Here is a 12035-nt window from a genome sequence, read left to right on the forward strand (position 1 = left end):
GAGAGAATTATCACCTGAAGCAGCATCCTTGTAGGAAATCAGGATGGCATGGATGATGTTTCTAATGTCAGATTTTAGGACATCCTTCCTTGCTTTAAGAGACCAGTTGGCTCTAAGGAAGTTAAAATATCTGTTAGAATATTCTGTCCAGATGTAGTAAAGTAAGCTTTCCATTATCTGTCCCAACTGTTCTTTAATTTAGACCCACCACTGCAACTCATTGTAATAACAGAAATCTTATGTCCTAATGCAGATGTTAATCTGTGTAATTCTGTATTTTTATTTCTGTAAATGCTATCTGTTTTTTCCTTCTTGAATACTACTTTTTGCCATCTACATAGTAATGAAGGGATGACTTTTTGTTTAACACTGAGAAAAGAGGAAATAGAAGATTAGAGGATACAAAACATGGAAGGGGAATAGAGGGCTCATTGCATGTGTTCGAGGAATGAGAAGCATCAGAGGTGAGGACAGAGGAGCCAATTGAATCGTAAGATGCTATAAATATTCCAAATTAATCTCTTTATCCCTAGGAAAGTGAATTAGGACAAGCCGATAGGGCAAAAGCTGGTGGTTTGAATTTAGAAGAAAATACAGCAGTCCAGGGTGCACAAAGTGTTCTGCTGGTGTTAGACACCGAGTCTGGGAAATGACTGCTGGGAGGGACTGACTGCACAGCTTTGATGGAGCTGGTGGAAGGAGAGCGTGGGAGCAGGCAGAGGGAGGCGAGATGGTGGGAGCAGCCCAGCAGAAGGGGCATGGGGAGCGGATGGAAGAACACGGGTAAATGTCCCCTCGTAGCTGGGGAGCCGCCTCCCAGGTGGCCAGGGAGGTGATCTATTCCTGGCCACCAGGTTACCCCAGGGGCCGCTCCGTCTTTGACTCAGGCGGCTTCTTCGCTTTCCTCTTCCCACAATAGCACTGGGCAAAGCTGTGGGCAGGGCTGGGTACAGCCCAGGTGAGCTGATCTCCGGCACAGCGTGAACTGCAACCGAGAGTTCAGTGTTTTAATTAGGCTCAGCGGGAGGGGAGGGAAGAGGATTTAGATCAATGAGTGTCTCGGACACAAGTAACAGAGCCCGACTGTTACGTACTTGACCTTGAGGTGCTTAGTCTGTGGGGAGGCAGAGGAGTTCAGTCAGTGAGGATGCTGAGAGGGGCTGGGAGTGGCACCCTGGCACAGCGGTCATTTACCTTCAGCAGAAACCATCATCTGTTCTTCACTGCTGTTGGATATCTAAGCAGTGACATGCCAAACACCTTTGAAAGCTTTTTAAGCCTCTGAAAGCATCATGGAGTAGTTATTTACAGATTGTGGCAAATCAGAATCTCTTTGGCAGTTAAGTCTGTTTAAAAAGGTTGTGTTTCAGCTCACATTCACTTGCCATTTGAATGCTTGGTGATCTCTGTTAGTGAAAATAACTTCAATGATTACAGTAGTACTTTGGAATGATACGGTACCACTGTGATGTTCTGATGTGTCTGAAAGGGAGAAGTGAAGCTGCACAGTTGCTGTACTCTGCACAGACAATCCAATATGGATTTTCAGTGACTCCCTGGGTGGGCTTTGGCTGACGCACTTTCACTCTATGTGAACACAACTGCGTGACAAATAGTTTAGACCCAGATGGACAAAAAACACTGGAGTCAGTGATAACATAAGGTATCTCATGTTATTCAAAGGTATCTAGATACACTCTTTGCTCATTAATATAATTTTGTGAGGTGGGTTAGAATAGATTATTGGATACTTTCATGAATCTGCAATGCTAATCCACTGCCTCTGCATATATTAAAAATGTTATCCTACCACTTGAAACTGAGATAAGCAGATATCACAGAGCTAAATATCTCAAACAGCAACACAAAATGTATTCATGGTCCTTATCAGTTATTTAGTCTCAGTAGTAGAGAATGAGGGTTTTTTTGGTAAGAGAAAAACATAAGCTTTGTGCTGGAATTCCCAGTTTTTGCTCATCTGATGCTGTTGGTCCAGCATCTTAGAATTAGATCTCTTACGGATATAAATACTGTTTTGAGGAGATAATTTTTGGACCTCTAATGTAAACTTTTGCTCTTTGTCTCGAAAAGTATCTGCAAAATGTTTACCTGATAAACAGACACAGTCTGTCCCACATAGTAACTTTAGACAAAGCACACCCAGGCTTCCCTCTTCCCTTTTGCTCCAGCAAACATGTTCTTTGAATTGATGTGCCTGCCCTTTCTTTCAACCACTGCAAAATATAGCTTGAGGAAGCTAAATCTGTTTCCACTGATTTCAATCTACCTTGTCAGCCTTTTCTCAGCTCCCTACAGATAACAAATGGGAATGTGAAATTCTGCTGCCATGGGTCAGCTGCTATCTGACAAATACAAACACTGGAGGCTGAAACTCTGGTCTGCTCTATAAATATTGATTTATGAAGAATCTGAGATGGAAGTTGAATTAGTATCCTAAATTAGAAGGAAATGTGAAGCTTTTTGGTGTCTATTCCTTTTTTCTTTTCTTTTTTTTTTTTTTAATTGGCAATTCTTTATGAATTGTCTGTATTTATTTATCCATACTGATTATCATAGTGGTTTACCACTGCATTTACATCAATACATTGCATAATCCTAAATGATCATTTTGGTTTTCTGAGTTGCTCTTCTCTGAGCAACTTTTATTGCTTTCCTTGGCTTAACTGCAGACTGTCTCCACCCTCTTTCCTTCTGCAAATGATCAAATTCTGTAAAGAATTCTCTACTTTGGATAGACTATCGCTTCCCACCCATGCTGTTCTCACTGAGGTTGGAAATGTTATTAATCTAATTTAGTGTGGGGAAAAACTTGGCTAACCCTTCAAAATAGTCTTTCAAGTCCTGTAATTCAATAAAGTCCTTATTTACAATGGCAATAGCTATTTCTCCCAGTGCTGTCCAAGCTGAGTTCTCTCTTGTTACAAGAGAACGAAGCATTGTTTTCCATTTTCACAGCAAAATGGTGCTATTTTATTTTTCAGTTTGGGAAAAGTGCAGCATAACAGGTTTTCTAATGAAAGAAGCAGCTGTTATTTTCCACATTATGCTATCTTTTAACAGCTTTTGCACCAGGGACCAAGAGAGGAAGGCAGGCAGTCATATACAACCTGATGAGTGTAAAACTGTTATTCTGAAACTTGGATTTTCCACTCCTTTCCAGTTCTAATCATGTTTGTTCTTACACACCAACACATGAACACTGAATTTCAGTTTTCTGCATTGATTAAAGTATGTGATTTATTTCTTTCTTTGGACTCAAAATTCTAAGTACAAGATAATGTTGTGTGATGATGTGGATAAAAGCTCTTCTCAAGAACTGCCATTTCAGATGTATACAGTGCTCCTGACCAAGGGTGGTTTTACTGAGGTCTCTGTTAGGTATGTCTAAAGCTGATTTCCTTATGCAAACATGCAAAGTGTGAGTGGTGGCAGTATGGAAGTTGTAAATGAAACTTTTGGAAAGCAATACAGCACTGAGGTGTTGACTGTCTTCCCTTAGGACCACCAAAGAGCAGGTGGGAGGAAGTAAGAAACTCTAGATTTGAAAAGAAATGTCATCTGGGGTGACCTGTAACTTAGTGTTGTCCTTGATGGTTTCATGGCAGTTTTCTTAGATATCACTTGACCATACCAGCAATGCAATTATATCTTACCTATCCCCTCCTTCCCTCCATATAAAAGAAAAAGTCAAAGCTGAAGGGTAGCTTTTCCTTCCTGTGGTGATTCTGGTGTTTTTCAAAGCACTGTGGACATGTTTGGAAGTGGTAAGGGCTTTGAATAAGTGTTTGACATGGGCCTCAATCTGCAGCAGAAATTTCCAGATATCCTTTTTCCCTAGTGGGCTGCTTGTTTGGGGGTATTTTAGAAGGACAGCAATTCAGTGCTTCATATACTTCTGTCCTTCACCTACTTGGTGAATTTTTTACCAACTACTTGATGAAATGATCCCCAAAGTAATTTTCCTCATTCTGCATAGTCTGTGAGTGTCAATCACAGATCAGAGCCTCATTTGTGAGGAACTGAATTCATGTCAAGACTTGAGCACATTGGTCTGGACTCCCAGATACCCAAAATCTAGGCTCTACCATTTTCAGTGCTTTTAGGTTCCATTTCCTGCCCACCGTTGCAGTTCAGACATTTATGAACAAAGTGGTAGCTCCACTCGCCTTCTCTCTGTGCTTCAAGGCACCAGTGACTTTGGCCTGAACTTAACTCAGGAGTGGGGCTGTAAGTGCTGGCAGCAATGTGCTGCTGGGCTGGGGACATTTATAGTACATGGCATGACCACAACCTGTCCATCTACTGCCTGGAAAGGGAAGAATTAAAAGGGTTTTGGGTGGGAGAAAGTAGAAAAAATTGTCAATCTGGGGCTTCATCAGTACTGATGAAGTCAGGGGAACATGGGCCTGCCTCCCACATCAGCATAGGGAAGGCTTCAGCAGCATAGCTCAGACTTTTCTAGAGATCCCAGAAGACTATTTGATCATTTATTCTGACTCCCCCATATAAATCAGATTATAGTATTTCTCACGATATCCTGTGGGGAGGGTTAGGTCACAGCTTGGGTTAGGTTTTATTACGTGTCTGTTCTCTGTCTTGGAGATTAAGATTTTGTACTGTACTGGCAGAAAGCAGAGGGTACTGAGGGTACACTCATTCCTGGAAAGGGACACCTGGTCCATCTTCAAGCAGCCTGGAGCCTGTGTTCCATCAGGACTATATTCTAGAGGAATAGTTACCACAGAAGGACCCCCTGCCCCACTCCCACTGCACAGCCATTCTGCATCTGGAACCGTGCCTTTTGCTAGTGCACTCTCAGGGCAATGAAAAACAGATTTAGATGGGGTTTTATGTACATATATATATATATACACACACACACTCTGTTGCTCCAGTCTTTTCCATAGATGGTCTTTTGTATCTGTATGGTCTTGGTATCTACGTTTCTCTGCTACAAGGACTTGTGCCAAGAGAAGACCCAAAGGAATTAATCGGTTTCCTCTGTGCCTCAGTCATGAAGACCCGTGTCCCTTGGTGCTGCCTTACAGGATCCCTGCAGTGACTCAACCATCACAAGCCTGGCATCCCTTTCCTGCCGCTTTGCCCGTCCCGGTGCCTGCTGCTCGGTCGCGGGCCCCGTGGCAGGTCGGGATCCTGCTCCACAGCTAAGCAGTAAGTAACTAAAGCTTCAAGTGCCCTGCTAACAGAGCGTCACCTAAGCATAATCCAGGCCCTGACTCAAATCGACAAGGACAGGTTGGGCTCTGAAATAATCTCTTTAAATAGCAGCAGCCATGTCTTTCAAAGGCACTTCCCCCCCAGCCAGCGCTGAGAGCTGCTTACAGCACGTCACCTGCTATTTCCCACCCAGCCAGTGCAGGGCTGACACTTCTCACAGGCAAGTGTGTCCCCTGCCAGCAGTCTCCCAGCTTTGCTTTGCACCAGGAATTACAATGAATTTTGCAGCACAGTTTCTCTACTCCAGGGTGTTAAAAAACAGAAGTCCCAGGGAGCGCTTCAGGGAAGATGAAGACTACGACCCTTTCTGGCAAAGGTTGGAGAATATTGCTGTCTGACTTAGAGCTAGAGCTCTCCTTTATCCCCCTCAGGGGTCACGGTCAGCCCTTGGGGTCCACCCAGGGCCAGGCCAATGGACATGACAACCCCTGGACCCCTCCTGCCTCCTTATGGTGTCGTAGTTGGAGTTTTGCTTCGCCTCGTTGCTTATTTAGTCGCTCTGCTGTATAGGTAATGCTTTCTTTTTCCTTTCCTTACTTTCTAAAAAAAAGTAAAAAAAAAAAAAAAGCAAACAGGAAATTGTTTGTGATTTTCCAATATCTCCAAGGGTTCTGTGGGTATGAGTTGCTCTTGCAGTCATCCACTAGAAGAAGGAGAGATTTGAATACTTGTAGCCCATGGAGTTCAGCTTTTTTATTTCTTCATGAACACAGTATCAGAAATAATCTTAGAGAGGCTAATGGACTGCTGAAAATTCATCTTGGGTTAGCCTGTGTCAGATCCTGTTATTACAGGTGTTCTGTGGTTGTCTTTGTTACGGTGCTTATGGTGGTCTTGAATTCCTGTTTTCAGGAGGATGCAGATGGAATTTAAGAGTCATTTAGTGCCCTTGTGTAGCATGAACTGAGGGTGTGCATCCACATGGCATGGTTGTGTTGTGCAAACTCATTCTTAACCTTTTCTGTAGTTGTTTTCTCACCCAATTTTATTATCTGGACATCACTAGCAAGATTACAACCTGCTTTTGCCGGATGTAGTACAGATAAGAGACAATTCTTGTTTCCTGCATCCTCCCAATAGTCACAGATGTTGTTAATATTTAGAACACAAATTGTTTCAGTGGGTTCAATGCTGTTAATAAACCCTCATGGAACACCAAATGGGAAGACAAGACCACATTTCTGCACTGCCAAAATAGCTTGCCCAAAGTTGCACATGATGTGACCTGTTCTGCAGTGAACTGAGAATCTTAAACCAGTCCTTTCAGCATAGGTCCACTCTTTTCTCTAGTTTGATTTATGCTATTTGTTCTTTATTACAAGTGAATTATGGAGATGTGTTAGTCACCAGAAAAACCTCTAAACTCAGAACACATTCAGCTTAGGGAAAAAGTTTAATTACTGCCAAACCTTAGCTGCCAAACAGCGTGCAGTGTTTGATAGTGATCATTTGACATTCACAGCTGTGAATGTCCTTTAAGAACTTTCAGGAGGGACGGGTCTGTGTGAGGGATAGTTGGTTACCTCTGCTTCACCACCTTCTATGAGGGGTGGCCTTCTGATTTGTTCTTGTTCAGATTACTTTTTCTAATGTTATGTATTTGGCAGCTGACACCCAGTTGCCATTGCCAGCAGTAAGCAATGACATTTATATAGAGTATACAGAAGACTAGCAATGGATTATGACCACAGATGAAGGCAAATACAGTGCTATACTCAGGCTCAGGCTCTGCTAAACCTGACAAACTAAGGAGAGATTTTATCAGAGGTGATAATGCAGCTTGGTTATTTCTTGCATGAGCCTGAGCTTGTTTTGTTGCTGGTGTAGCATCACATGGTTTTGTCAGACCTGTGTACAGGGAGTAGAGTTATAAAGGCCTGCTCAACCTCAAGGCTTGGTTATTATGCACCCATCTGTGCTGGATGGTCCCAGTGCACACACTTTTGTCATACAGGCTGGTTACTAAGCCCTGATCTCTTTGTCTTTAAGACACTCTAATAAGTCACCCTGCGGAAGTCTTAGGCAAGTCACTCGATCTGTCTGTGCCCCAGTTTCTGTCAATAAAGTTGAGCTAATGTTTGCTGAATTTGTCTCTCTGTTAGAGGAAGATGTTGGTGATTCCTATGTGATTTAGGAACAACCACTTTGCACAGGATTTGGGGATATAAACATCAGACACGCATTTTAAATTTCCATCCAGTTCGTGCCACTAGTTGGAGTGATGCAGCCTCGAATGGGTGTTTCTAAGTACTAGTGTTACACAAAATACTGATAATTCAAGGAAGTAATGTTTGAGTGCAGTGTTGCCTTTGATTTGTTTTAATTGTACTGTCAAAGAGAGATCTAGCATTTTTCTTCCCTGTTCCTGCAGGGGTGTGCTTGTCACCCTGTAGTGCTGTGGAGGGTACTCAGACACTATTCAGTGCAGTAACCTAGAATTCCTGGCAGTGAAGATGGTATCTGTTATGAAGCTCCTTGCCATTTTTATCTCAGCAAGCTTCAATTTTTCTACCGTTTCTCTTTCATAAAGTCCCACTTGCACAAGCTGCTGAGATGCTTCTAATAATTGCTGCTATTGCAGCATTTGAATGTGTTTGGGGACAGAGAGAAAGGTAGAAGTTAGTATGGAACACAAATGTTTAGGAGCTCTGGGGAAAGGGGATTGCAACAAACAAGGAAGGTACCAGAGGAGTGCTGGGACATGGAATTATAAGGATTAATGAAGCTGGGGAAGTTCTGGGTAAAAGGGATTTGGATGAGGGAAAGGGTCCTCTCTGTCATATCCTGGGATTACCTCTTCCTCACTCCTTTGAGAGGAGATCCCAGCTGCAGTCACATTGCAGTCATAAGCTGAGCAGGCTGCTACCTGCAGCAGGCTGCTGCCCCTGCCTCACCCCCCCTACATGACACACCTCTGCTCAACACATTGAGGAAAGAGCCAGAAGTGACTTTAAAGAGGTCACCTTTTGTTGTAATAAGTATACTGAACTTGCAGGCATAAGACCTGAGCCCATTTATCCAGAAAGCAGATGACAAATATGTCTAAAACTGTATCTTACCAATGTCTGTTGGTCAGTGTGCTCTAGGAAGGTGTTCAGAGGGCCTGAAGATGACAGCAGCATATAGGTATGAGCTTAAGAAGCCCCTACACCCAGAACATAAAAGAAGGAAATAAAAAATCCAAGTATAGAGAACATGTGTATATGTGTGCTGATGAGTTAATTACAGGCTAACCCCCGTTCATTGAGACAGTTTGAAGGGGTATTCAAGCTTAACATTTTGCCACTGACCAGTCCAAGCCAGGCATTGGAGTTAGAAATTCTTGTAATTGCAAATGGATATATGGATGCTACAGAATTTGTACCATACTGTCAGTCACTCTTAATGGTGAGTATCATTGTGAATGCAGATGATAAAAGTTGCTGGAGAAATGACAAAGAAATGCCAAGTTTTCAGTCTTACACTAAAATTTGTTTCCTTTTGTGACAATTTCATTGCCATCTGCAAAGCAGTACAGTAACATGAGAATGTATGTCCATAATTCCACCTCCATGTCTACCTGAAAATGTTGTTGTCTGAAAGAGGTACAGAGGCTGCCCAATGGGCCAAATGCTGATGTTGGGTTTATCTGCAGTCAAAATGGCAACACTGATCAGGCCAAAGAGCAATCTACCTCTGTGTGTCCTCTAGTAGTGACCAGTAATGGGAGCTGGGAGAAAAACAAAAGCCACCTAAGATGCCTTCTCTCAGATGCTTTTGTGGAGTCTGCCAAGTGAGTGTTTAGGGGCTTCCTGAATCTCTGATTGATTCTTGAATGGTGTGTCTACTGGTCACTGCTTCCATGTAGTTGCACAATTCTTTTAGGAGCCCATTTATATTGTTGTCCTTCATAGAATCCTCTGGCAATGAGTCCTGCGAGGTAATTATTTTCCCTAAGAAGGCAACTTTTAAGTCTTCTGCCTGATACTTTCAGGCATTCATATGATCTCCTCCTTAACATTTATATTGGGAGAAACAGTGACTAATCCTTCACATTTGTTATTCCCTGGACGACTGTGACTGCCAGTTTTTTGCTGCTTCAGTTTTAGAAGTTGAGGGGATCCAGTACATTAGTTTACCTTGTTTAGTCTGTGTCATGGATCCTGAGGAGGCAGTCTGCATGTGCTTCACTCAGTGGGGGCAAGTAACTGTCCCTCATTGCAGGATAACTGCTTGGACACTTCTTTCTCTGTATAACAAAGGCAAAGGTCTTTAGGTATAGCATGCACTACTGCTTTTTATCTTCCTGAATTATTTTTCCTGGGTTTATTATTTTCTTGATTTATTAATATTGTTATTTTTCAAAATTTGTTTTCCCTAGTGCTGTTTAACTTGATGAAAATTTTCAGTATGTTCAAAAAACCAAACTGGAAATAGAAAAATTATTCATTCTGAATTGTTGCTTTTTTTCATTCTAAGAGCACGTTCCAGTACACACTGTCTTTGCATTGACTTTGAGACTTTAAAATATATAAAGCTATCTGCTTAAACAAATGATATTTTTTCCTGTGTCTTAATTATTTATGGAATGTCAGCATTTGGATTGTCTCTTTTTTTTTTTTCCAGTTATGCTGAGCAGCTGTTCTCAAAAAAGTAGGTTTATAAACTGTATTTTCATGTTTGCTTTTACTAATCACTTTAAAGGTAAAATGTTGCAATTTATAACCATGTAACTAAGCTTACCAGCTGGGTATTTGTCTTATGGCTGGAAATAAACAGATTTTTTAATGAAAACTTTCCTAGACAAACTCCAAAAAAGGAAAAGCTCCATTTGAAAGGAGCAACGTTTTATAATGCTGTGGTTTGTATTTATGTTGGCTCAGATCTTCATCTGGTGGGCATGATTGCTATATTTTGTTACTGTGCATGAGAAGTCACATGCTGCCTTTTTGTGAGTACTTGCATGGTTTGCTGCCTGCTTTGGCTGTTCCTGCAAAAGAAATCCATACTGAGTTAATCTCTGCCAAATATATGAGCTGCTTTTGAGGCAAGAAATTCTTTTGACCCAAAAGGAGTTTTAGGGCTCTAGGAAGGTCTGTGGCAGAGCCAGGTGGGCTCAATATGGAAAACCACCATTTACTAATGTAAATGAAAGATATGGGTGTAGAAGGAGAATCAAAATTATTCTGAAATAAATACATACAATACCTACATATACAGTAGCATGATGATATTCCCTTGGTAAAGAGGCTGCTGACCTTTCAGATGCAAATAGATGATGGTTTCCATATTAAATATTGAAATGGTAATATTTCAGATGTGCTTTAAACCCAGCTCAAGCTTGAGAAGCTGTTTGACTTTTGTTCTTCTTCTCCAGTGGTCATGAGCTGTTGTCCCCATCAAGGTCCTGAGCAGGTACTCACTGTTCATGAGAGTGGTGCTGCAGATCAAAGACCAAGAATCTGATTTTCTTCCCTCCTTTTTTTTCTGTCCAAAAAAAAAAAAAAAGAAATCCAAGAGTAGGACCAAAAAAATCAATATCCGATTTTGGTCTTTCTTTTAGCAGATAAAAATATTTGGTGGCACTAGGGTGGTGAGGCATTACCCTGTCGTTTGTACTTTCTCACAGAATCCTGCTTCATCAGTAGAGCTAGTGTGGTCATCTTTGGCTAGGGTTTTTTTAATGGGCTTTTCGTAGTTGTTGCAACAGATACAATGATAAAGTGAGACTCTTTCTCCCATCTCAAGTGCTAGTCAATAAAATTAAGAACTGACCCAGAAAAATCATGATTTTTTGATCTGCCTATTTTTTTTTACCCTACAAACACCCTTTTAACCCATTTCCAGGGTAAGAAATATAATTCATTGCTAATGCTTGCTAAACATTTTAGGTAAGATGTTCAGAAATAAGATGTATATTTTCTTCTTTTTTTTGGAGTGGTTATGGGTTACTGTGATATGGAAAATGGGGTTTTTGGAGGGAGAGGTAGGGAATGAACTCTAACAGTGCTGTGGCCTCCTAGATGATGATGCTGTTGTTTATGCCAGGGGCTGTGCTGTAGCTGGTCTGTTACTTTACTGTGATCTTTACTGATCTTTACTGTGTAAAGCCGATCTGATTCTCAGCTTTGCATTAACCTGACTAATATGCACCAGAACTAACACTGGAAGCTTAACATCTTTATGAAATGTTTCAACCACCTAACCCCAGTGGAGCAGAAATGCAGAAAAGTATAGAGTATAGCTACTTGATAGTTATTTGTTTTGAAGATAGAATGCCTCCTGTTTGGGTGTGTCAGCTTGAAGATACAGTATGAGGAAAATATTTTAAATCACAAGTTGCAATATAAACAAGTTACGTGCATATACTTTATGTATTTAAGAATATTAGTGTTCTCATTAATTTTGGAGAGAGAAGACCTTGCCACGAATATTGTCTCCTGTGAGGGTATACAGAATGATTGATACTACTTGGTATATTACTTGATTCAAATAACAAAACATTTTATGCTGCCCATATTGTTATGTGAATTCCTCTGTCGAACAATTGGAAGTGTAATAGGAAGCACAGCTACTGGCACAGATTATTCAGACCATTAAGAAAATGTATGATACTGCCCAAAGTGTCAAAATGCCCAAAATGTATGATACTGCTCAAAACCCAGCTGTTTCTAAATATTTAAAAATTCTCTTTGGAATTATAACAAAGGATATTACAGTACTGATCGCTGCTGTAAAACTAGGATAGCATTTGCTTTAGCCAGCTCTGCTGATAAATTTAACTGCATAACTTAAAC

The 12035-nt window shown here is 41.2% G+C and overlaps 1 protein-coding gene across 4 annotated transcripts in view; it reads left to right on the forward strand.

The window, feature by feature from the left end:
• The first annotated feature begins 5392 nt into the window (after positions 1–5392).
• Positions 5393–12035, forward strand: part of LOC103762958 (putative threonine dehydratase) — a 33676-nt gene continuing 27033 nt past the window's right edge. The window contains exons 1-2 of one of the 4 annotated variants that reach the window (XM_029963179.1): positions 5393–5575; positions 9865–9891. In XM_029963179.1, the coding sequence (XP_029819039.1) occupies positions 5475–5575; positions 9865–9891 (128 nt within the window). In that variant the 5' untranslated portion in view covers positions 5393–5474. Of the gene's footprint in view, positions 5770–9864; positions 9892–12035 lie in introns of all 4 variants that reach the window. The other 3 variants (XM_029963180.1, XM_029963181.1, XM_029963182.1) reach the window with 3 other exon arrangements.

This window comes from Manacus vitellinus, unplaced genomic scaffold (assembly GCF_001715985.3).
Source record: "Manacus vitellinus isolate BGI_N305 unplaced genomic scaffold, ASM171598v3 scaffold_54_pilon, whole genome shotgun sequence".
Taxonomy (NCBI): Eukaryota; Metazoa; Chordata; class Aves; order Passeriformes; family Pipridae; genus Manacus; species Manacus vitellinus.